Source organism: Hakea prostrata, chromosome 4 (assembly GCF_041222555.1).
Source record: "Hakea prostrata isolate BN-2017 chromosome 4, UWA_Hpros_2, whole genome shotgun sequence".
NCBI classification, from domain to species: Eukaryota; Viridiplantae; Streptophyta; class Magnoliopsida; order Proteales; family Proteaceae; genus Hakea; species Hakea prostrata.
The window spans coordinates 3,701,478-3,728,361 of record NC_142603.1 but is presented as its reverse complement, the minus strand read 5'-3'; the positions used below and the strand labels follow the sequence as shown (position 1 = coordinate 3,728,361).

At 39.8% G+C, this 26,884-nt stretch overlaps 2 protein-coding genes across 2 annotated transcripts; one reads left to right on the top strand and one right to left on the bottom strand.

Moving 5' to 3' along the window:
• Nucleotides 1–863: 863 nt before the first annotated feature.
• On the top strand, nt 864–22,184 carry HMA1 (heavy metal atpase 1). The gene is made up of 13 exons (XM_089151471.1): nt 864–1,668; nt 3,066–3,216; nt 3,311–3,495; nt 4,786–4,932; nt 7,476–7,671; nt 9,785–9,897; nt 14,471–14,712; nt 15,250–15,355; nt 17,336–17,500; nt 19,168–19,384; nt 20,318–20,505; nt 20,605–20,691; nt 21,830–22,184. Exons 1-13 carry the CDS (start codon nt 1,189–1,191, stop codon nt 22,007–22,009), a joined length of 2,457 nt encoding a protein of 818 aa, XP_089007597.1. The 5' UTR covers nt 864–1,188; the 3' UTR covers nt 22,010–22,184.
• Nucleotides 22,185–23,925: 1,741 nt separating this feature from the next.
• LOC149017144 (transcription factor MYB44-like) lies at nt 23,926–25,555 on the bottom strand. Its single transcript, XM_089151472.1, has one exon. The coding sequence runs from the start codon at nt 25,372–25,374 to the stop codon at nt 24,388–24,390; it is 987 nt and encodes a 328-aa protein (XP_089007598.1). The 5' UTR covers nt 25,375–25,555; the 3' UTR covers nt 23,926–24,387.
• Between the last annotated feature and the right edge of the window lie 1,329 nt (nt 25,556–26,884).

The following is a 26,884-nucleotide window of genomic DNA, read 5'->3' as shown; positions in this document are numbered from 1 at the left end:
GCGGCTCCTGCTTGCGCCCTTCCGGCGAGCTTGGCTATAAGTCTCGGTGGGTCGATGTGTATCCGGAGCCCCGGCCTTGTGTTTGCGTGTTGCTCGATTCGGTCAAGACTCGAGGTATGGACATATTTGCATATAGGCGGGGCTTCGCCCTTGGCCCCGGGGTTTGATTATGCCTCCATGTGGGCGTTGGGCTTGCCCGGCCTTGGGTTTCGATTAAGCTCATGTTATCCACTTACAATATTCCAAGTTATTTATATTTATATTTACATTTTATTTTCTTTCAAAATTCTATTAAATGATAAGTAAAAATGGTTGTAATGCCGTTTGACGAATTAAATTATCTAATTAATTCCATTTAATACCTTCCGATACCAAACCCTTGTATGATATATTCTGTATACACTTCTTCGAAAAACGATTACTTATATAAAACCCTTATATGATATCTTATGTTACCAACGGATACACATAAATAAAAAACAAACGAAAATTTGCTAAATATCCTGAATTTGATTATATATCTCCGAAAAATCAAATTTTTACATTGTGCTGCGAAGGACACGGGTGAATGAAAAATCGGCGATATAAGGACAATTTTTGGAAAAGTTGATGTCGTTGAACTTCATCTCACCTACCATACCATCGACAAGGTGATATATCACTGATACATTATACCTGGGCTAAAAATGACCTCGACCAAACTAAGTTCTAAAAGTGGTCCAAATTGGAAATTATTATCGAAAGAAAGAGTTTCTAGCCGATGCGTATCTCGGCAACGGACGAGATCACACCCCGATACACACTCTCTATCCCTCTCAACATTCAGCGCCATCTTCCAGGTTTCAATAATTCAATCCCCAAAAGCTAATGCTAAATTTCCTAAAAAGCAGGACCATAGAAACTCCATCATGGCCCAGGAGTAAAACATGTATAACTCGTCACACGCGAATCCAAAATCCCAAGTCACAAAACGTCAAATCTTGAAGCCCAAACGTTCGCCGTGATGAGCACATAGTGTGGATGGTATAACAACATCCAGAGCAGCCGGGAGCTGTGAGGAGACTAGAGATTCGTTAAGCCATGACACTCGGAGACCCTCTTCTCCCACCCTCACCGTGAAGAGACCAACATCTCCAGGCCATCATGGACTGAAATTTTGTTTGTTCACAGAAACAGAGGTTTGCTACAATGGAAGCCCTGCCGTTTGCGGTAGGAAATAGAGAACTCTGCAAGATCAATTCCAGGAGAACAAGAATTGCCTCGAACAAAAATCTTGTGCATGAAAAAGTTGTTTGTTCTTATTTACTTAATAAGCCCTTCAAAGTCTTGCCTATTCGGAGCCGGACGATTGTCTGTCTCGCTGCTCAAGTCAATGACAATCATCACCACGATCACCATCATCACCACCATCACCACCACCACCATGAGCACCATAATCATCACCTAAGTGAAGGTACGGCGCTGAACAGGTCGCAGGAGTCGGTTATTCGAATTGCTAAAGCAATTGGATGGTTTGACTTGGCGAATTTCCTCCGTGAGCATCTGCAGTTATGCTGCTGTTCGACGGCTATGCTTCTTGTCGCCGCCGCTTCCCCCTACTTGCTTCCCAAGTCAGTGATGAGGCCTGTACAGAACGCCTTCATTGCTGTCGCCTTTCCTCTTGTTGGGGTATGCATACCGTTTCTTCCACTACATTTTGGCAAGTAGTTAGACCGCCGACGTAGCACCATCATTTTATTTAATCTGTAGAAACAAATCATTTGATGTCTGAAATATAACGGACCTTTCAAACCAAAAAACCAATAATTGCTTTCTTCTTGAATCAAATGTCTCTTTTTATTATTGTTGTTGTTTTTTTTTTTTGGGGGGGGGGGGGTGTTGTTCTACTCATGCTATTGAAAACTGCTAACAAATGGGTACATCAATGCTTCATTGATATTTTAGAGAATACGATATAATGGGTTCTGAAATATTCACTATGAAGGTCATCAGATGCTTTATTCCCATACTGTCTGTGCTAAGGACTCAATACTAAATTGGGTTCTGAAATATTCACTATGAAGGTCATCAGATGCTTTATTCCCATCCTGTCTGTGCGAAGGACTCAATTATTAATGCACAAGTCCAAAGCAGAATCACCTAAATTTTGATACAGGATGCTTATAACTTCCGCATGGGAATGGACATTTCCGTAGATCACTCTACAGGGTAGTAAATGACTTCCAGTAATTAAAAATTTAAGCACATCATAGCATTGAATATAGCTGATAAAAATGCTGTACTCGTCGGTTCCTCTACTTTTACCTGCTAGTGAACAAGTTACGTTGTCTATATACTGACTGAGGTACCGTATACTACCTGCTTCTTATGGCAAGGGAGAAAAAGCCTGGATCACCTGCCTGTATTCCTGTTTAACAAGGTAGTTGATGAAGCTCTGAGTAGCTCAGCTTCCCACTACTCAGAAACCAAGCACATGGAAGAAATCACTTGTGGTAGTCTCAATGTCTGTTTCTCATGCTTTGCTTCTTGATAGGGTCTGCATGCATCTGCAGGACACTCATACGCAGGATTTGTACTCCGAACCAATCTTTATTCTTATTGCTTTTTTTTTTTTTTTGGGGGGGGGGGTATCCAATCTATAACATTGTATTGACGATTTGGAGCAGAATAGCATGAAATAATTTCCTAGAAGTTGCAGTACTCTCTCTCTCTCTCTATTTTTTTTGGTCTGTGGTTTAATCATTATATAGGTTCTGATGGACGAGTTAAGAAAAAGTTTAGAATAGTTCTTTTACAGGATGACTAGCAAGGACATTATGGTTAATTGAGCCAATTATGTTTGACAGTGGGAGTTTCTAATTTTTTAACTGCCCTACCGTATGAATGGCAACATGATGAATTAGTATTCCTCTCTGTCTTATAAATTTATGCTGGTATGTTCTTACTATAAATAATATACTTGAATGCATGTATATCGTTTGCCCTTTTGTTATAAGTTTAAGCAGTTCACTCTCTTCCATGGTTAGATTTGGGCAGCTAATTCTTATATTATATTGTCTGATCAGGTTTCATCAGCACTTGATGCTCTAATTGATATTACTGCTGGAAAAGTAAATATCCATGTCCTCATGGCTCTTGCTGCATTTGCATCAGTATTTATGGGGAATGCCTTGGAAGGAGGCTTACTACTTGCGATGTTTAATCTGGCACATATTGGTAAAGATTTCAGACTTTTTCATCTGAATATAGTTTCATATCCACTAGAAGTTTAAAGATTTGTTGTCTTACGTGGTTGGTGTAAACTGTAAAGCGGAGGAGTATTTCACCAGTCGCTCAATGATTGATGTTAAAGAATTGAAGGAGAACCATCCAGATTTTGCTCTTGTACTAGAAGTGGATGGTGACAAACCACCTGATTTCTCTGATTTGACATACAAAAGAGTTGCCGTACATGATGTAGAAGTGGGTTCATACTTGTTGGTCAGAGCTGGTGAGGTCTGTGTTGAAGTCCTATTCTTTTGATAATTGATAATTTTCCAACTGGTTACAATCATGAATCATATGGTCGAATTCTGGTTGTTAAAAGATGCTACTTAAAAGCTTCTCTTTCTAGAATTGTTTTTAAGCCATGGGACTAAGATGAAGAGAAAATGGGGAAGAATTCTGTATTACAGTAAAAAGTTAGGCTCATGGTTGTGGTTATGGAATATGGAATTTCCACTGGAATAAAAAATGAGCAAAGGAAAACGGAAATAAAGGGAAAAACCGATCTGGTTGCAATCATGAACACAGTTATCCTGAAGCATACTTGAAAAGCATCAAAACACTCTCTGTTATTAGTTGGCTAATGGCATGAACCTTGGGGTGGGTGACTGGTGACTCTGCCCAAGTTCTCTGTACGTACATGGTAAATCATGTACAATTCAGTCTATACTTGAATCTTTTCATTGTAACTACTGCTTACCATTCAGAATCCCTCTTTCCTTTTCAAAATTATACCTTTGATTCCTCCCCTTTACTGGTTATCAGAAAAGGTGGAGAGATGGTTATGGGATCATGACCAATGAAGTAGATGCTCAATGAAAGTAGATTATTATTTTGTAATGTGAAGTTGAAATCTGAAATGGCAGTAGTTCTATGTTAGAAATGGGGCTAATAGGGCAGCTCCAGTAATTTGTGTCATTGAGATAGTTGGAAGCTCTCCACCTTTGAGTGAGGAACTATAGGTAATTTTTCTGTCATATAATAACCTAGTTCTTTCATCAACTCTTTTCTCTTTAATGAATATCCACTTTAGCAATGATTAAATATAGTTTTTAGAAATCAAAGATGTTGCTAGAGGACATTTCAACTCTACAGGGCAGGTTGAGACCCAAGGTTACACAGAATCTTGAATCCCTTTCAACCCACTAGACTCATTCACTGAGAAATGTTAGATGATGAGCCTTGTTCCAACCCCGCACTGTTGGTTCTGATTCAAAATAGACAGAATCTAATCCTTCTCAAGTCCCAACCCCCTTTTTGTAGATTAATCCACCGTGAAATGTTAGATATATATCTCCTCATGAATTGAAGGAGAAACCTAGCTTTCTGGAGGAGGTGAGAGTGCCTCCAATGGTCACTGGCTGATAAAAAGAGCTTAGGATAACAGTAGGCGAGTCTTATTAATACTCCTTTTATATTCATGTCTGTTGGATGTAACTCTCAATGAGGTTGTCAATGGCTAATGTTACTCTGGTGCGGTAAGTGGATATTTTTTGTAATGTGAGCTTCTATTGTGTACAGTCTGTGCCTGTAGATGGGGAAGTTTTCCACGGGAGAGCGACGGTTACTGTTGAGCACTTGACTGGTGAAGCTAATCCAGTAGATACTGATGTTGGGGATAGAGTTCCAGGTGGTGCAAGGAACTTGGATGGTATGATGATAATCAAGGTATGCTCACCAGACCCTTGCGGATCTTTTGCCTTTCCAAAATAGATTGATAAATGATCCTGAAGCTGTAGATGTAAAAAAATTTCATGGAAATGTGATATCCACCCAGAGAATTGGATACGTTTCTCCCAGAAAAATAAATGCGATATGCAAGTGAATTGGCATCATATTTTTTGGTAACTGAGAATTTTGTTTACACAACCAAAATAATAATGATCCACTTACATACAACGGGAGGGTGTTAGCGTGGCCTTCCTTTACTGTACTAGATTGCAGACTGTATCATACAAGAAAGATGATTAGGCAGAGAAACCTTGTCTATTATCCTTTGTGGAAACAAGTCACAAAGCATTCATGTGTATGAATCTATAGTAGTGTTTGTGGATCCTACTCACCTAGGGGATTAAGATTAAGGAATCTCATTTAAATTCAGAATCACAAGAATAAGAAGCAACAGGATTTAAGAAATTAAATTGATTAGTGATAATCTGATTATGCCAGAACCTTGGTGGAATGATCTAGTTATCATGGGGAATTCCATTAATTTTTGGTTGGAAACTGATGGCTGGATCCCAAGTTATGAAATAGAAGCATACCTAGCGCATGAGGCTCCAGCAATTGCAGGGTCTTGGGGTCCTGTGGTATGCAGACAAAGGTTCTAAATTTCAGTTTCAAAGGCCCAACATGTATATCACCCAACCCTAAACTTATTCCTTAGAAAACAAGCCCAACTTGGTGATGAATCTGTGTCATTTTACTGTGAGCCACCTAGCTGCTCCTTGAAGGGGTAGTGACATTATACCCTTTTCCTTGGATATTCTTCCTCTATCAAAAGGTATGACTTTGACCACCAAGCTTACTGTAGGCGATTTCTCTCCAGTGATCTCACTTTCTTTGAATCTATACCGTTCTGTACTCCTTATTGACATTATTTTCATGGGGAGAATAGTGGGAATGAAGAGTCTCTTGATATCCCTTTCCTGTTACTTTTGCTTGTCTATTTCTGTTTGATATTAGGAAACTCAAAAAAGGGAATATTGTTGATATTGATGATAATTCAGGTGGCGGTTCTTGTAATAAGAAGGATTACCACCTTGTGTACAAGAGACAGAAAAATAAAAATAAAAAAGCCTACCAAGAGTGCTTTTTGGATGCACATCTTAAGATGCATACTCTTTAATCAGGTAATATCCTTCCTCTATCACCAAGACACTGTTTCGACCCAAAGTGGAAGCAAACCATACTTGAGGAAATGATGGCACTCGAGATGAATTGTAATTGGAAACTGATCTTCCTAGGACAAATAGGATTCCTTCTTGAAAAGACAAACATTTCCTTTTGTTGAGGGAAACTTGCAGAAAATTGTAGTCTACATGTATACTTGCTCTCTAGATTGCTGTGGAGGAAAGTGTTCTTCACGTTCATTCATACAATGGCCAATCTTTCTTAGCCAACAAATAATAAGAAGAATCTTACTGAGTTGTGGTTAGCCTTCGGAGAAAGTTTCTCTTGACAATTTATCCCATACACCTGATGTATCCTTTTCCACCATCGGGCCTTGTATCTCTCAGTTGAACTATCTGATCGTACTTGATCGTGTATACCCATTTTTTGGGTATCAAGGGTACTTTGCTTAGCTTATTTACTTATTTTCTTATGTGTATTTAAAATAATAATAATAATAAAAAAATTCACATCCCTAGGATTTTGTATGTAATTCTATATATAATGTTAGTAAAGTAATATAGTGTGGAGGAGATCATTCTCCATAAAACAATATTCTACCATTCTTTTTTTCCCTCTCTTCCTCCTTCTACTACTCTCATCTCCCCTGTTGCTCTCTGGTGACATTTAAATTCCTACTCTACTAGGTAAGCTGTTCCTGTTTCTCACAATTCCCTGGTGATGATAGAGAATTTTGGCTACTGGCCTGCAAGGAATGTCCCAACTTTAGGTCATAATAAAGAGCTTATAAATTTCATTACTAATTTACATTCTTTTCCTGTTAACATACTGCAGCATATTGGGACAGCTTATTGTAGCTTTAGCAATGTTAAGTACGAAAAGTGAAAATGTAACGAAGCATTGCGACGGCTAAGTGTAGCTTTGGCAATGTTAAGTATGAATACAAAAACAGTTTTTTGAGGCTAAACTTATCATGTCCATGCAGTGACTTATGATTTCCTTTCATTCATTCCTTATTAATTGCCATTATTCTGTCACTCCAAGTTTATGCTTTTGGTCTATTCTGAATAGTTGTTTATTGGTGTGTTCTGTTGTGAGTGCCTGCATCATTTGTCAAAGATGCCTTATGGGATGACTATTAAGTCTTTGGGTTTTAGTAATGAACCCTTTGAGCTTAAAACCCATTGTTGCCACTTGGTTAGTGATCATTTGGACTGTGGTCTTTTACTTTTCATGCCAGCCTTGTGTGGGTGTATTAGTTTTGCCCCCCCCAAAAAAAAAAAAAAAAAACAGAAATAGCGTGTTTTATTTGTGAGTTTATAGACATACCTCTTTGTAAATGTGGTTTCTTGGTTCAGGCTACAAAGACATGGAATGAATCAACTTTGAACAGGATTGTGCAGTTAACTGAAGAAGCACATTTAAATAAACCAAAGCTTCAAAGGTGGCTGGATGAATTCGGTGACCATTACAGCAAGGTTGTTGTAGCTCTATCTTGTGCAGTTGCCCTTATTGGACCTTTTCTTTTCAAGTGGCCATTCATTGGCACATCAGGTATTCAGTACAAGGTGCATTTGTTATACTAAAAGCATCTAATAATGTTACTGGTTGTTCTTGAATGGTGTTCAGTATGTTTGTCTCCTTTAGATGTCTAAATGATTAGCCTGAAAGTATTTTTTTGCTGATACTTTGATAATTGTCACATTTAACGCTGATCGTAAATCAATGTTTTGGTTAGCCTAAATTCTGAGGAATTAGTTCCAAAATATAGGGAGTTCAAAACAGTAGCCCTACATAAGAATGCACAGATTGATATTGAGTCCATATTTAATGATACACCTATTTATTGGCTTTGACCTTTCTCTCCAACCCTGACAGATTTGAATGGTTTGTTCTTTTACCATATGCATATGTCACTTGATATGTCTGCATATCAATCAGTACCACACATTTGGTTTTAACTAGAGGAGATTGCAAAAGCAAAAAATGAACATCAAAGTAGCTAAAATTTTGGGCTTCTCTGGAATTTTTTTTTTGGGGGTGGGGGCAAGGCTGTGTACATCTCACCTTTCCACAGATCCTGCTAAATGCGGGAGCCTTGTGCCATGGATATGGTTTTTTCTTCACTTTGTTATATAAGCAGTAAAACTTTATGTTAGATTCAACTGAAATGGTTTCTATGGATCAGAAAGTTGTCAATTATAAATGTAAAGAGAAGTTTAGACTGGAATTGTATGACTATTACACCAGTTTTTCTTTTTCTTTGGGAGCACAAAGAATTCGTTATGGAGGAACAAATAGAAAGGGGAAGAAAATACTCTTGTCTCTCCAATAGCCTCTTTCTATCTATCACTCCCTCTAATGAACTTCCTTCTCACTCTTCTCCTTGTAAATTCATGAAATTCATAATCTTTCATATTGTGTTTATGCTTTCTCTCTTCCTTATTCATTTGCCGAACCTGCATGTTTTGGGTCAAACCATGGAATGAGATCTTGCGGAGATCTCGGTTTTTTGAGTTCTCTAGGGAGACTCTCGAATTACCCCAACTTGACCTAGCCACTTAAAATCCACCCTTTCGAGCGAGACAAGCTCTCTTTGGCCTCTGAACTCACCGAAACCACCCCAAAGCCCCTTTTTTGTAGATTGACATTGGATCTTCACCTGTAGCAAGGTTTAGCACATCTACATCAAGAAAGGAAGATCAAACAATGCCATTTGAAGGACTTCTTCAACCAAGGCCACAACAACTATTCGTGGGCTCAAGCCCAAATTGCGAAGGAAATCCCGAGGCCTAAAATAATATAAGGCCTCTACAGGCCCCAGGGGCACTGCGCCGTGCAACCCCCACCATGGAGTGGGACCGCCTTGTGTGTCAAGGGAAAGGTCATTGGCAATAGAATGTGAAGCATGAGTTGTACCCAACACTTCAGTTATGAACATATGATTTATATTGACTTATGATGGTTGTATTATTGCACTCTGGAGAGGCGAGAATGTGATATTGTATTGTACTCATATGGATGGACTTTTGTTGTTATTTAAGTTAGTTGATGTATTTAATACACTTGCTTTTTATTTATATGTCTTAAGGTTCTATATTTTATGTTTTATAACTGTGCATATTCATTCCTACAACATTTTAGTTTCAAACTTAGGATCGAGTTAGAATTCATACTTAGGGTTGTTTTTCTCACAAATCTAAGGTCGCCAGTGTATTTAGAAGGCCTAAATTAGGCCTACTACCAAGTTTGAGCCCAACCTGGGCCTTCAAACTCCCTGAGATGGGCCTTCGAGTTCTTCCAAGTTGGCCCATAAAAAAATGCAAGATCTTGCTCTTTTGAGGGGGCGAGATGGGTGTCGAGAGCAAGATTTCTTACCATGGGTAACAATAAGGGGGTGGTGGAAGAAAATACTTTAGTAACTGCTTTCCTTTTTTTCCCATTCAATTTTTGTTTTTGTTTGTGGTGTGTGTCTGTGCACTATCTTCTTGTGGGTTTGTCTTAAGAACAAACTTATTGCTGCCTGAGTATCTTTCACTAGGTAATTCAAGCCTTCCAATGATTTTCAAAAACATGGTTTCCTCCCTCTTTGATCCGAAAGATCTGTTCCTCTTCCTTCTATTTGGCAGATCTTTGGCTGTTTGTTTACGTGGATCTAATATTATAGGTTGCAGAGGATCTGTTTACCGTGCACTAGGGCTTATGGTGGCTGCATCACCATGTGCATTGGCTGTAGCTCCTTTGGCATATGCTACTGCAATCAGTTCCTGCGCTAGTAAGGTAATGTTCCTATAAGTATCAGGATGAATATCAATGTAATTTTTGTTCTTTAATGTCTGCAACTAGCTGTAGCTCCATTAAGATTTGTTCTTTCCTCATCAGGACATTCTTTTTTTTACAATGTCCATGCAATTTTATTTTGTTATTTCTCTATAATACATCTCTCTCTCTCTCTATTTAGTTGAGCCATTGATGTGCATTAAAAAGTACTTTGACAGTTCAAACCCATTGAAGGACTGAATGTAAACCAATAAGGTATCAAGAGATTCCAGCTACCAAAAGATTTATCCCATGAGTAAGATCAGCAAGTCAAACTTATACAGGTGTCAAGAAATTCCAGTGTCTAAGGAACAGAAAACCCATAATCAATTCCAATGATGGAAATAACAAGTGGCTAAATAATTGCAGAAATGAATGATCCAAAAAACATCACATTATATCAATGCATCCATATGTAATATAGATGAGCAGGTCATAAGATGGAGAGAAGCACCTTAGTAACTTTCCAGCCTTGCAAACCATATGAACCACTGGAAGATGATTGGAGAATCAATCATTTGCAGAATCAGAAACCAGAGAGGGTTGAGTCTGAGGTATTTGTAGAAGAAAAATATCTCAAAATTTGGCAGTAACCTGATGGCTGGATGGGAGATATATTGCCAGTCACCAAGATTGTAAGTAGTTGAGTGTAGAGTAAGCAAGTCTTCCAGACACTGCAACCAGTAGATCTATGCTGAACATACTACAGCAAGCAATCAATTATCAATCATAAGAGGAGTATTAGCAATCATCAAAGCCAGCAACCAAGATAGAAGAATGAGTGATCAGATCCACAACTAATTTGGGCTTCTTCTTAGTATTCTGATATATATATTTTCTTAATACCATGGTATTTCCTGTTTTTTAATTGAACCGTAATTCAAGTTCAAATTGGTTAACTTGGGGTGGATTTAAGTCGTAATAACAAACTAAGTCACATGGCCTCCCCTAATAGCTTTTAATTAGGTTTATTTTACATCTCCATGCATGAGAGGATTCATCCTTTTTAGGGGTGTCAATAAAACCCTGTTGTTCCGCCCTGGCCCAAACCCGCCCTGAGTCCAGCCCGATTTTTTCAACCCGAAGGGTGGGCTTGGGTTACAAAATAATAAGCCTTGATAAGGTTGGTCCGGTTCGGGTTCAGCTCGGGCCAACCCAACCAAACCCTATGTTAGTTTAATTTAATTAAAGTTATACTTAAAGGTTATTTATACCTGAATTACATACTAATGTAGTCTTGCTCAGATGGTAAAACCAATAGCTTTCAAAGAGGTCGTGGGTTCAATTTACTTGGTGGAAATATTATTATCACTTTTGTTTCCCACTAAAAATTAGTCAATGTTAGGGTTTATTAGGGCCAACCAGACCCTATCAAGGTTAATCAGGGCGGGCCAGGTTGGATCGGGCCCTATCAGCTAGGGTTGGGTTGGTCTTGGGTTTCAATTTTAGTCTCTAGGGTAGAGGTTAGTGTTCAAGGCTAGCCTGGCCCAACCCGGCCCATTGACAACCCTAATCCTTTTACACCTCCATGGATAAGAAGAGTCTCTTCCCCCCCCCCCCCCCTCCTCTTCACTGTGGGAAGATTAAAATTAAATTTAAATATCAGTATTTTATTGCTATTGCAAAGAGCATTAGTGCTCTGTTATCTTCTCCATGGTGAGAACCAGATCTGGTGAGTCATATCCAGGTTATCTAGGTGCATAATATCCAAGATAGCTCTAGGTGAGTGACATTGTAGATGCTGAGGTGTGGTGAGTCATATCCAAACCTTCTCCTTTCCATCTTTTTCTTCCCCTTAAAGTTCCTGTTATCAAAGCTTGATCAAGATTCAAGATGATCGGATTCTCCAATCTGCCATAAACCTGCAACTCAACCCCTGACCAACTTATGATCCAGCAGGAGCAAGTTGAAACCACTTTGTGATGCAGCACTTATTTCTGATAGCAAATCTTCCATTACTATATTGCCCACAATCCAATTTATCATGATGGGACAAATCATGTCGAAATAGACTGCCATTTCATCAAGCAGAAACTTGACCATGAGTTGCATGTATTCCGTTTTTTCAGTCTGGTCAGTTAGCTGATGTTTTCACCAAAGGCCTTAGTAGTTAGTTTTTTAATTCTATTTTGTGCAAGTTGAGCATGTATGACATCTATGCCCCAACTTGAGGAGAGTGTTATAATGTGAGCTTTAGGGTATTTTGGATATATTTGTAATTTCCAAATTGTCCTGGGGCCTACTTGTGACTAGTCTCTTTCTCTTGTTATAAATATAACAAGGCTGTGCTCTCTTGAGATATAGGTCGTTATTTCCCCAACTCTCTGTAATCAGTGTCAAGCATAGTTTACTTATTGCTGGTGAACCAACAAAAGGAATTCTAAAGACCCTCAAACCAGAAAAGGAGAGAAGTAATGGATGTTCAAGGCTCTGATATTTGTGTGTGGAGAGAGATCTTGGAGTCTAGAGAATGTGCACTACAGCAGGATCGCCTTTCTTGTTAGACCTCCATTAAGGTTATGATTGAACTTTCACTTACATAGATTGATCCCATATCATGGGACACCCTTCAAATTGGAGGCAACACCAATTTGTGTTGAACCTGATGGTTTGTTTTATTTCAAGCTGGTTAGTTCAGGAATGCTGCGTGCCTTGGGTTGAGTGGTAGCTAACTGATGGCTTGCCCTCCCCTCTCTCTCCTCTCTCTTTCGGAAGGATGCCTCATTCCCTTCACCTAAGCTGCACAGGTGAAGCCCCTAAGCCAATCCCAGGGAATTGCAAAGCCTCATAGGGCCTTTCTGTCTAGGTGCAGGTAGTTTGCATCTTCATAGGCATGTTTATTTTACCAAGCCTCTCTCTCTAAGACAGTGTCAGATTCTTATGCCTTTCATGCTGGTTGGAACTCAATCGAGAAGGAATTTCACTACCTTAGGAATTAGGACCATTATAGTTGTGACCTTCTTTTACCGGGGTTTCAGTTTTGGCTCCCCTCTCATCAAGTCACCAATGAAAAGGAGACATTTTCTCAATTTTTGTTATAGCTATTGCTGCTGCTGAGGTGACCACTGAGTAAGTTATTCTTTCATCAAATGTTTGAAACAAAAAGCCATCTCAATCAATCAAATATGTTGAATTGAAAATTGAATCAATATAAACTTCTCACCTTTGCTGGGCGAGAGTGGTGCTTATCCGTTCTGTCCTCCAATCTTCATACCTTTATTGGTGTAGCATCTTCTTCCTCCCCAAATCTACCATCCATGCAATGGAATCCCTCTTCTATGCATTCCTCTAGAAAGGCCATGAATCCTTCCGATTGCTTCATCCTATCAATTGGGCTACCACTTGCCGCCCTAAAACTGAAGGAGGCCTTGGAATCCACCGCATTTGTGATGTTAATTTGGCTTGCCTCCTTAAACTCATCTGGAAATTGCCTCTAAGCACGATTCCATCTGGGTCTCCTAGGTTTACTCCTATCTTCTTAAATCGGATTCCATCTAGACTGTCCCGATTCACTCCACCTCTTCTTGGATCTGGAGGAGGCTTCTAATCCTTCGGCCCTGTGCCCTTTCTGCAATCTCTGTCCAAATCTCCTCTGGATCCTCCACTTCCTTCTGGCTTGATCTCTGGCATCCAATGGGCATATTGTTCACCCGTCTTGGCCCCCGTGCTGTCTATGACACCTGCATCCCAAAAGCTATCTCCCTCTCTTTATCTCTAATGGCTTTTGGTCCCCCTCTCCCCACCCTAGTCTCACACAAGTCTGGAACTGGAACTCCCTTCCCCTCCTCTCATCTTCAGCTTCTGACCTCACCATTTGGCTCCCCTCCCATACCACATCCTTCACAACCGCCTCGGCCTGGAACCTCCTTAGGTCCCCCTGCTCCCCTGCCCCTTGGGCCCCTCTTGTCTGGTTCAAATGCCAAATCCCCCGCCATTCCCTCACCCTTTGGAGAGCTCTCAACCTCGTCCTCCCCACCCAATCCTTCCTCATCAGCTGTCATATCCTAGTCAACCCCAATTGTATTCTTTGTTGGAATGGTTCAGAGGACCTAGATCACCTTTTTTTCTCCTGTCTCTTCTCCCGCTCCATTTGGACCTTAGCCCTTGCTTCTATTTGGCCTAGATTTAGACGTTCTTTTGGGTTTGCCTGAGATTGGAATTGAATCCTGAGAAGCTTTTCTGGTGCCACGATTTGCGACCAAGTTGGTAAGCTTGTCTTTGTTGCCATTGTCCACCATTTGTGGTGGGAACGGAGATGGACTTCCAAATCCCAATCCGGAGATATGATTTGGAATGCCATCTATTTTGATGTTTCTTCTAGACTTCTCTCTTTACCCAATCTCCCAATTATTGACTCTCCAAGGATTATGTTGATTGTTAGTTCTTGGAGTCTCTCCTCCTCTTTCCAGTCTTCCTCTTGACTGGCTGCCCCCCCTCCTCTCCCTCTGTATCTCTTTGTATTTCTCTTTGGCTTTGCTTTTAATTTAATTATTTATTCACCCAAAAAAAAGTTTTTTCTTTTTTCTTTTGGCAGGGAATATTGTTAAAGGGTGGGCATGTATTGGATGCTCTAGCATCTTGTCACACTATTGCATTTGATAAAACTGGTACATTGACAACTGGGGAGCTTATTTGCAAAGCCATTGAGCCAATACATGGACATTGGACAGGAATTGATAAATCGGAAGTTGCTTCCTGTTGTAACCCTAATTGTGAAAAGGAAGCTCTTGCTGTTGCAGCTGCCATGGAGAAGGGGACTACCCATCCTATTGGAAGGTACTATTATAAAAATGAACTTCAATTCTTTTCCCCAGTTTATTGGTTGCTAGTATGAGTTTTATTTGGTCCTTTAGATAATGACTATTTTAGCTGAAGTCATATTCTAAGAACATTATCTTAAACACAGATCATCTTCTGGTTATTGTCAATCGTCCTACTATTTCACATGCTTTGATACTAATCCTTGGCAGATTACAGCTTATTCTGTGCTTACACCTTCTTGACAACATAACCTTAGATAGAATTAATCACATAAAATTTTGGGGAAGCCATATGCTTATAGTTGCAGCTGATGCTCCATTTAATATAATCTTCTTCTTCTTTTTTATTTTATTTTATTATTTCTCCATGCCATTATACTTAGGATTTGATAGGGCAATAATCATATAATTTGGGATCAATATGTATGTAAACTATCTTGACTAATACAGTGTATATATGATTCCATTGATCCCTGCAAGATGTCATATTGTTGTAAATTTTCATTATGACACTAATTATTAATTACTGTCAATTATTCTTTCTTTGTTGCAGAGCTGTTGTAGGCCACAGTGTTGGGAAAGACCTCCCTACTGTTTCTGTGGAGAGCTTTGAGTATTTACCTGGTAGAGGTCTGTTTGCAACATTGACTGGCCTTGAGGTAGGAGTACTTTTGTTGGTTCTTACATGAATCTTACTGATCTGTTAAGCAGCGTGCATGAATACTTTTCCTCTGCTGTTGAAGTAGTTAAATGCTTCATCCTTCCTGTGCGCCCCATCCTCCAAGATAAAAATAAAAATAAATAAAACCAGGGAAAACTGTTCAATTTCCCTGAAAGATTCTTTTAATTCCTTTTTAGCTTTTACACATCAGTTGGTCCCATCAGCTAATGCATATGTTTCTGGGAAAAATATCTTACCAGATACAGGCTGAATGTTTTATCTGTTGTTCCAGTGGATATATTTCCCTCGAAAAACAAGAGAAGAGAGCAATCAAGATAGAATAACTGTATCTAGTTTGAATAATCAAAATTTTGCATGCATGCAATGAGTACCTGGGTATGCTGCCTTATTTAGACAAAATGACATTGTTGACAACTGTAAAAGTCGTAGGTGGAGTCGCAATTCTGGGTTATGTAGCCTCCAATAGAATTGAGGGGCCAATAACCAAGATCTTGTTGAGGAATCTACACAAATTTGGAAAAATTAGTGGTGCTTAAAGAAATATTATAGGAAAAGTGGGTTTTGCTATTTTTATTTTATTATATATATATATATATATATATATATATATATATATATATGTGTGGGGGAGTGCGGTAACATAAGTGTGTCTCAAGTTTCAAACAAATCCAGCCGTCTGAGGTATGTCACTATAGAGTTATGGGGTGAAAATCAGGCATTCAATTTTCAAGAATCGAATGGTTGGATTAACTTGATATGCAGATTAAGTCTAGGGTAAGGTATATGATGACTATGCCTGAAGTTTGTTAGTCATCCAATGGCTAAATAAGCACAAATCCAGGTACTTGTCTGGGACTTCTCTCAAGAAAGAATGGTCCCCCCCCCCCCCCCGGTGCCTTTTTTTTTATTCTTTTGAATGACTGATGGGGCTGCAACTAGGGGACCGATTGAAGGTGGGGATTTATAAGACGGATCCGTGGTTTAAATTGAGCAGATTCTAATGGCTGAATCCAAAGAATAATGCAGTTGCAGGATTGGAAAAGAACTGCTTGACGCTGCGGGGGTTTTCTTGGAATCAAGGAAACAGATATTCATAGGGAAAGAGGGTGATGGGATGGCTGGATCTCCTCACCAAGTTGCGGTCATCCAATGGCAGCAGTATTGTAAGGCAGATCTCAATCGAAGACTGATTCCACACCATAAACAGGAGTTAGGATTTTAATAACCTACGAGCGATCTCCTCTTGCACTTTAACCACCAAGAAAACTGGCACGTGGACTTTGAATAACAAGCACCACTCAGTTATCTGGGCATTAAACAGCAAACAACATTCTCTCAGAGGAGGAAGGTAGCAGCCTAGGTTTGCTCACTGTAAATATTGAGTTCTCAGTTGTATTCTGTTCTTATCATCATGGGGGCTTAATAGCCTTTAATATAAGGGCTTAATTACGCCAGAGCCCAACTCAAGTTGTTTGCATGGGAGTGTCTTAAATTTGATCCAATTAATTCTAATTTAATTTGAACCAATATTGGACAGGTTTAAACTCTAAAACATTAAAATGAAATAAGTAGTTGAAGTTAAATTCGTACAGCGGCTACAGCCTAGATACTCATTTTCTAGGTCCAGAAGCCCATTTCTAAGTAAATCCATGGAACAAAAGGCCCAACCCATATATGACCCAACTCTTGGCTTGTTTTAAAGAAAATATGCCCAAATAGGTGCTGGATCTGCATCAGTGAGCCTCTTTGTAGAGTTGGTCTTTTTGCTTTCTGTTCCTGCAATTCTCTGCCCATTGATGGTTTTGAGTGTTAGAGACAAAATGTTGGAATATGAGTGGTTTAGATCTTTTTCTAGATTTTGCTGGCTTCTCAAAACGGAGATCTTAGCAAATTTCACCTTTTGTTATCTTGTTTTGGTTGTGATGTGGAATCTACATTGATTTTCATTATGTTATAGTCAGGAATTGGAGGCAGTCAGCTCTTGAAAGCTTCACTTGGTTCTGTAGAATATATTGCATCTCGATGTAAATCTGCAGATGAGTCAAGAAAGATCAAGGAAGCTGTGATCACATCTGCTTATGGAAATAACTTTGTGCACGCTGCGCTATCTGTCAATGAAAAGGTAAATTATCATTAACTTGCTCTAGCTGTGAATGTGAGGGTGATTTGTTTGTTGATTGATGGTATGGGCCAAAACCTTATTAACTGCTTTTCGTTTCCCCTTCCCCTTTCTTTCTTCTTTTTTTTTGGTTTTTTTAAGAATGGACTGAAATGAGTTAGCAATAGTAGGTGCCTGAACCAGTCATTTTCGGATGAGACTTATTTCACCTAGTTAATCATTGAGAAAACATGGCAGCCAGGGTACCTCCTTTTTTTTTTTTTTTTTTTTTTATTCCTTATGAGAGAGAGTGCTTGAAGAAGCAAGCCGGGTTTTGGGTTGGGGCGCCCGCCACGGGGGGGGGGGGGGGAGCTTGCGGGACACAGAAGTCATGCAATATAATCTACAAGCTTGTCAATACAGGTGGAATAATTAAGATGTGAGGTTCAAATCAATGAATAGGTGAGAGAAACTTGATCAATTGAATTCTAGTAAGGTCTAAAACCACCAAATGAGTCATGCTCTTAAAACATAAAAGCCAAACTCATCAGGGGTTTGTGCTACTTGTACATTCTCTGCTGTCCTTCGGGTCTGGCCTGGAGGGTTTCAGGAACTTATATTTCTTTTCCCTCTTCTTTCCCTGAATAGAAGTTTCCTTCTTGCTGATACAACCCTAAAAAAAAAAAAAAAAAAAAAAAAAAAAATAGTGAATGAAGACATGTCAATCTCTGGCTTGAGATTTCAGAATGAGTTGAAATTTGAAAAATCATAATCACAATCACTTAAAATATGAATTAGTTAAGAATAATCGAATAGATCTAGAAGTAGATGTTACTGTGAAGTAAAATTGCAGGAGAGAGGATATTACTGTTTACTACAAGTAGTGGCTAAGGGTTGGCCGTCAGAGACCATTGTATGAAAGGGAGGAACCATTCCTCTCAATATTGTAAATCTATTATGTAAGGATAAATTCTTCTTACAGTTCACATGCATAAACCTAGGGCTGAACCTACGTTAGATATTAATTTGACCTAAACTTTACTCTTAAAAGCACCTACACATGATTCTAATATGAATCCCATGTTTTCAGCTCTTAACTTCCGTAACACCCATATAGTCATCCCATCTTATCCAAAACAAACACCAACAAGAACATTAACAGAAACAAAGACAAATGAGGTTGAGCAGGAGATTGGCAAATTACTTCATTTCTGTGTTCCATCTGATAAGCATCTCTTCATCTCTACCCCAAGTTGAAACTGGCAAATTACTCTTCCCACCTTCCAAAAGGAATAGGGCCAATTAGTCCACACCATAATCACTTTTAACATGACCTCCCTACTGTACGATGATAGAGTAAATACACATAGATAAAGAAAAAAGGCCGGACATCATTATCTTGCACATACATAACCCCTGGATAAAAATGAACTCCCTTATGAAATATGAACCCCTATTGGGCCAAAACCCTGCTTTGGATCCAGTCGATCTCAGTTAGGCTTGAAAAACTAGGTTATGCTGTTCCGGTTCTGCCCATGTGATTCTGTCACTGGTGAGTGGTCACTTGCCAAAGATGACCTCAAATTTTCCTTGTAGTGGTTATGATTAAGATTCCTTTTGCTGGATAATTTAATATCAGTGTTCAAGTGGGATTCTTTTAGTGGTGGGATACTAAATAGATCTTTTTTCAGGTAACCTTATTTCACTTTGAGGATGAGCCCCGACAAGGTGTTGCAGATGTTGTAACTGAACTACAAGATCAAGCGAAGCTCCGTGTAATGATGCTAACAGGTGACCATGAATCTAGTGCAAGGAGAGTTGCAAAAGCTGTTGGTATAAATGAAGCCTACAGCAGCTTGAAGCCTGAGGATAAACTCAATCAAGTGAAAAACATCTCAAGAGATATGGGTTAGTTCTGTATTCCATGAAAATTCATTTATTATCTCATAACCATCCAACTTAATGCTGAGTTCAATTGCTTTCTAGAAGTCATGTTACATTGACCCTGCATTTCAAAGACAAGGCTTCTCTAGGGTGCCTTGGTGCTTTGCATGTGATTGCCTGTACAAACTCTTCACAAGATGTAGCCCCAATCAAGCAGTGGATTTTACTTGTTGGCTTCAATTAATTTTCTGTTGTTCTGAGTTAAGTACTTGTTATTAGTTTCTTTTGGTTCTCATATTCCTGTTATCTTTCCCAGTCTTTTCAGTGATCCACCTTGACATTCTAATCTTGGTTACACTGTTTTTCTTATCTGTTCATGATTGTTCCAACCGCTAATCCATAAAGCATGCTGTTGGTTCTCCTATTTCATCTCGTTGATCCAAATCCTTGTTTCCCTTTGTTTTTTTCTTTTGAAGGGGGGGGGGTCAATATCCATTCTTACAATGATGCAACGGATGTAGTGGAAATTGTTTCTCTTACAACCAAGCCCCCAACCCCGGTTCTTTCTCCTGGTTATGTCGCAAGCAACTCACAAGAAGGAGACATACTCCGGAAATATGCTTTCCCATTAGAAATTGACGCATGTTCTTACACAGAGGGTGCAAATTATTCCCAGCAAGGGTTGGAAGCTCCATAACCTTTCTTTTTGAAGTTTCTAGCCACTTCTGTACTGTTTTTATCACCAATTCGAAGCAATTTTGTCATTCCAAACCTTTTCTTCTTCTTTTCTTTCCTTTCTTTTCTTTCATTCTTATTTAAATCTTTGTTTTCCATCTTTATTTTGTAAATCATGCATCATAGAACAATGTTAATCTCTAGTCACTTACATATACAGTATTTTATATGATATATTTCTCAATTTCATTCTTACTCGTATTGAAATCATCTGATCTGCAGGGGGAGGTTTGATAATGGTTGGTGATGGTATTAATGATGCGCCAGCACTTGCTGCTGCTACCGTGGGCATTGTACTTGCCCAACGTGCTAGTGCAACGGCTATAGCAGTTGCAGATGTGTTATTGTTGCAGGACAACATTTCTGGTGTGCCATTTTGTATTGCGAAAGCCCGTCAAACAACTTCTTTGGTAATCACTATTTCACATTTTTTCTCCGGCTGTATTTATTTAGTGTAAGAAACTTTGGTGTTGTTAGTAACTTAGTTTAACATGTCCATGTACTTGCAGGTCAAACAAAGTGTGGCACTTGCTTTATCTTGCATTATCTTTGCCTCTCTTCCATCTGTTTTGGGCTTTTTACCACTATGGTTGACGGTAAGCTACATTTAGGCCTATTCTTTTGTACCTGATTTTATTTCTCTTTTCATGCATTTTCGTGAATGTGTTTTAGTAAACATTTGGATGATTGCATTTTCGTACAAAACGAGTCCTAAGAGTCTGGAGAATTTTAATGATTTACAAGATCTACTGCCAACCTTCTATTTACTCACTGCCCATCTGGAATGGCTGTTAACTTTTGTCAACTCACTAGGTTGCTATTCTGTATATAGTAGAAAGGATAATTCTATATAATATATGTTGATTTCATGCAGTTATAGAAATAACTTCGATGAACTCTCAGACTGATTACCATTTTGGTAGTCTCATTTTTTAGATGACTTGCTTCACTGGTAGCTCTTAATCTTATCCAACCAAAAAAGGAATTATAAATTCACATTAAATGAGCTACCAAAGGACAACAAACTAGAAAAAAGAACATTGGAAGTACAAGAGAAGGTTGACTGAAACTACTTGATAAATTTACCTTCTATGTGCACGGTTAAGATTCTTTGATGCTTATTTAGAATCCAATATTGACCTGGCAAAAAGGTCTGGAATGCCTATTTTCTGAAGCAGAGTACTCTACCTTGTATGGTCTAATAGGAACTTTAAGTTGACCTACTCAGGGCCAGCATGATACAGACAATGGATGGTGAAGTTGTTTGAACTTCGAACTAGATTGGTGGTTGTGGACTATGCATTTAACTCATTTCATAAAATCCTTGCCCTTAAGACTTCAAAGTAGGCATTTGCCCAGCACTAACCTTACAGTGGTCCTTACAGAAAATGAGTGTATTTGAATTTGGAAAATTAAGATTTTTATTATAGACAATATCTAGAACATTGTTGTTTTATCTGTTTTAATAGCCTGAATACGGTAATGGCAGCTCTTCTGAATTGCAGAAGGCAAGTTGCTTGGTGTTCATTAGTTAAATTTATGAGGTAACTGGGGCTGTTACTCGGTTTTCTTCAATTCCTTTCCTTAACCATTTTGTGTGGATGGGTACCACCCAACTGCATTGTGTTACAGCCAGCTGTTAGCAGAGTAATTCAATGGACGTAGTTTTGGTTTTCCTTTTATCCTGCTATAGATAAGTCAATAACAGTTTGTAATTCCTGTAATGAAATGCAGGTTCTTTTGCATGAAGGAGGCACTCTTCTTGTCTGTCTTAACTCAATTCGTGCTTTGAATGATCCCACATGGTGCTGGAAACAGGATTTACAACCCCTGCTTCATGGAATAAAATCCTTCATAGCAGGGCTCTTGAAAAGGATTCCAATCTCAGGCACCATCCAGTCTGCACCCCTATGAGTGTTCTCCTTTGTTTATAACAACTGTATATCTATTTATAAACAACAACTTTAATTGTGTAGTCTAGTGTAGATTAGAAAGGAGATTCGATTTATCGAGTAAATTTTTTTTTTCTTCCAGGCTTATGTATCGATACAATTTTCTTGATATTTCAATAAGAATAATTTCCTTGCAAGCTTTTGTTTTATTTGTTCTTCTACCCCCAGGAAAGATTTCGGTCTCAAGCGGATATGGCAGTGATTAATTTCTCCAGCAGCAGTTTCTTCTTATTTCTCCTCGTGACCCAGTCCTAAACACCCAGGCTGCCCAAATGAACCATGGTTTCTCGGAAGCTATTCTCCCAGAGAATTGAGTTGCGACTGAGTTCTGAAGTTGAAATTGTCATGTACCACTTGATCAGAAGCTAGCAGTCCGTGACCCATATTTAGATTTTTGTAGTAGGATGTTGTCAAATTTAAAGGGTGTTACGGGGTCCAAATCTTCTTGAATTGTTTGGCATAGCATAGCCGCTGTCAGTACTTGATCTGTTCTGTTTCTGAAGTGATACTGGTGAAGCCTGTCTCAGATGGACACACAGCGAGCAGAACCAATGGTATTGAGCCCCTGAAAAAAGGTCAGAAAGGGCCAATAGAAAAACCTGAAGAGGAAAGTGCTGGCGGAGCCTAAACCCGAGAGGACTGTCATCTCTGCCTCAGACACGCCATGTCATGCCATGCCAAAGGAGATTTCTCCCAAGTTGACGTGCACTGAACTGAGGAAGAGGCAAACTGGGGCCATCAGCCTGACAAAGGTGACACTAGAGTTAGTTGGCATTCTTTCTCTAATGTTTAGCGCAGTGTCTTTTGTCTTTCCATTTGTGGTGATTTTAGAACAACTTCTTACGAAGACGACTGCATCCTTCGCAGATATATAGCAATAATATCAGCACAAGAGAGACTGGCTGGACAGGCAACTTCAAAGAGCTCTCCTCTTGATCCTATCCACCAGGTTGGGCTGTGGGTAGCCAGGAACAGTGTCCAGCAATATGGAGGCATCACAGCCCAAGCAAATTGAATAATGACATACCATATCGGTTGCAGGGCATTAAAAAAGAGAGTTACCGAAAACTAAAAATTAGGATAGAAGATCATTCCAATGAAGCAGTCATGATGGTAGTGAAGGCGAAGAAGAGCAACTGGCATCGTTGGGTCACGGGGAGAAGCCATCCTTACACAATCCGCTCAGCAGCAGGACATATTGTGGCATAGAAGCCAACTTGGAGTGACCTTACAAGTAGCGTATGCAGCCAAGCAACCACTATCACAAGCCAGGTTCTCTGCCTAAAAGATAATAAAACCAAGGCAGCTAACCTTCCTATGATACATCTTCCAGCTTTTGCCAGAATCTTGGTTCTTACTTCTTAGGAAATCAAAATTCAGTTATGGCTCTCCACCTTTCCAGGAAAGGAAGAAATCCCCTTGAAATTGAGGCATCATCCATTGGTAAACACTTGAGATGCATACTCAATCATTACTGATTGGTTGAAACCCCCCATTGGGTGGAGTTTAGTTTGGGAGCTTCTAGAGTTCTTACCCTTTTTTTCACTTTGACCTGGTGTTCATTAAGAATTTTACCACTTAATAGCACCACTGAAGCCGAAGCATACTTAATTAGTTTTCTAATCTAATTGGCGTAAGATCTAACGCTGTATGATATGGTTTGTCCTTCTGAAAGTACTTGAATAACCATAGTACGGCTGAAGATCTATGAGAATATTCATAGGGGATGCTCGATCTGTTCTATCTTGCTTTCAGTTCTTTTGACCCTTTTGCCAGTCGAGTTCAAACAACAATTATATAGGTTTGGGGATTTAATTGCACAAAAGGAGGCGGGAAGTCGAAATCTGGAGCATGAAAAAGATGAGTCAAAAAACGATGTAAAACAAAAACACTTCGATTGAAGGTGTTTCTTCTTCCCATTTTTTTTTGGTTGGATTTCCTGTTTCAGATTCAAGTGTGGTTCATGAAGCTCAGAAGAGAACTTTTCTTCTTTTTTTTTTTTTTCGTTTTTTTTAATGGTTGGGGGGAGATTGATTTTCTTGTTCAATACTAAATGGAGCTTCTGTAACTTGAAGCTCTTTTCTACTACTCTGGACAGAACGAAGAACCTAACGGTGTTTACTCCTAATTTCAGGCCTTCTCCCGACTCACTCATCTCCGACCACCCTTTTTTCTCTGTACACGAGCAAAAATTATTCGAATAGACAATGAGGTTCAGGAGACTTCGAGAAGAAAAACAAGATCGTTTTTTTCCTTCCTTCTGCAGTTGGTCCTCGCTTCCTCTACTTCACTCTTATCTCTGTCTCCCTTGTGTCGGTCTTCCATCTTCTACGATAACTTTTAGTCGATCTTGCTGATGCCAATACGCTTCACCGCAGCGTTCCTAATCCCTTCACTCTGCAGGCACAGCCCGCTCTGTTCAAGCCCAGACATATAATTCCTGACCTCCTTTTTGATCATTTCTTGCATCACAGAAAGGAACTCAGAACTGAAAGGAATGAACTGTTTCTCTGGATAAGCCACCTCCGAAGATCCAAAATCGTTGTACTGTATATGTTGATTATTGTGTTGCTGCTGGGGCGGCGAAAACTGCAATGGAACGGCTGCAGGAACAGGTAGTTGGGGAGGGGTTGTAGCATGACTGGAAACCACGGAAGTATGATTCGAAGCCTCACAAGAATCTGCTCCAGGGAGGGAGAGGCACAGGGAGGTAGGCGGATCGTTCGTTGAAGACGAAGTTTCTAGCTGCTGTTGCTGCAGGTGAGTCTGAGACGGAGGTAAGATTCCTCCTGTCCTTGGGACAGGACGGTAAACATGAGAAGAAGACATCACAGGAAGACTGGAATCACTCACATCGGATCCAGATGGACTGCTAGGGCTGTTGAGATAGATCGAAGAAACCGGAGGGATGGCGGCACCTGCACTAGACGATCTTTTTAGCGGCTGGTGTGCTTCCGCATCATCGCTGCCGTCATCGCCCAAGGAAGAGCATTTGCGCTTAAGAGTTGAATTCCAATGGTTTTTGATCGCGTTGTCGGTGCGACCAGAGAGGAGTCGAGCGATTGTCGCCCATTTGTTACCAAACTTGGCGTGCGCTCGGATGATCGTATCATCCTCTTCGGGAGTGAAAGCTCTGTGCTCCACCTGAGGAGAGAGCTGGTTACACCACCGGAGACGACAAGATTTGCCGGACCTCCCAGGGATGGATTTGCTTATAAGAGACCAGTTCCTGGGGCCGTGCTTCTGAACAAGTTTTTGCAGCGCATCGTCTTCTTCTGGGCTCCACGGCCCTTTGATCCGATCCAAATCTTTCCTAGAAGAAGCCATGGAGATAGATATCTGAATCACGGATTGATTCCTGATTCCCTTACTGTTGGAAATTGGAAACCCTAACCCTAGGCTTCAAGGATTTTGAACACAGAAAGAGAGATAGAAGAGAAGGAAGAGATTGAAACCTCACCGCAGAGGCTACACACGGAGTTGGAGAGAAGACTCGTTAGGGTATATAAGGGGACTCGTGAGGGTAACCGAAAGAGCCAGTTACGGTGACCGATCACAGACGTTAAGAGAGTACCGGTTTTTCAAGCAGGCAGTTGCTTTTTGGATACAGCTGTATTTGGGACACGCGTCGCTTCTTTACTGCCCTGGATTCTCGATGTCCCGCTCTTAGATCTCGTTTATTGTTATTATACTCTTCTTTTACTCTTAGTTTCGGAAGTTATGGAGGTTAATAATAATGTGAGCAAAAAAAGGCCTTCGAAATTCAAGATAGGGCAGCAGCTGGGGCAGCTGGGCTGGGCAGGGCAGGGCAGGGCAGGATGGATATTTATCGCCAGAATTTTCTATTTTTATTTTCTCTCTAAAAAACATTTATAATTTAAACGATAACTTTCAGAGTACGGTTGGTTGGGTTGGGTTGGGGGTTTAGTTTAGGGTTGTGTTGGGGGAAGGGAGCGGATGAGTTTGACTAAGCCAGGCTGGAGAGCATTTGGGGAAGGATTTTTCTTTTATCAAAACGGCCGCACGGAACTGCTGAGCTGTGAATACGACAAGTCCGGTCGCCGAATCGGAGAGCGTATCATTACTGCCATCTTGTCAGTCCAGCCTGTAAACCTGCCATCCCAACATCTCCCTAACGGCCTTCTCTCCACCGACACCCGCCGGTAACTCCTTCCTTCTTCTATTCTTCTGCTGGATTCTAGTAGTTTCAAATTTTAAATAACTTTGGGCGAGGGGGGTTGATTAAAAAGATATATAGTTGGGGATGAGGAGCATTGAATGCGAAAAAAGAAAATTTTAATATATTACGGAGAAAAACCGATTCGTATCTATTTTTCGGTTACTCGTACGTCGTACTCATACCTACTACCTAATACTTTACTCTTTCTGTTTGCTGTTTACATTATGAAACAATTTCTTGATTGTTTTTTTGATCATTTGACTGACAATGCTAATCCTTGCGGTCGGTGCTCTAACTGCCAATCGATCTCGTGAGATTTTGCAAGAAGAATTCTGCCACGTGGATCTTGGAAACTTCTACACCACTTCCTTATTTTTGGGTATTCCCTCCCTAATCCCTCTCCTATTCAGTGCAGTGTGGAGAAATTCAAGGAACCACTTAACCATCATCTCTAAAGTAACGGCGGTTAATTTCCTGATTTTTTTTTACTGGGGGAATATCGTAAAAAACTAGGGTGCTTTTGGTAATTGCGGAGAAAATTAAAAAAACGGAAGAAAGAGGAAGAAAACAACAAAAAGGGTGCGAGATATGGGGAATCGTACTATCATCAACATGCAGCCGTTACGTGGGGACAGCTGGCATGTTTTTCTTCTTTCC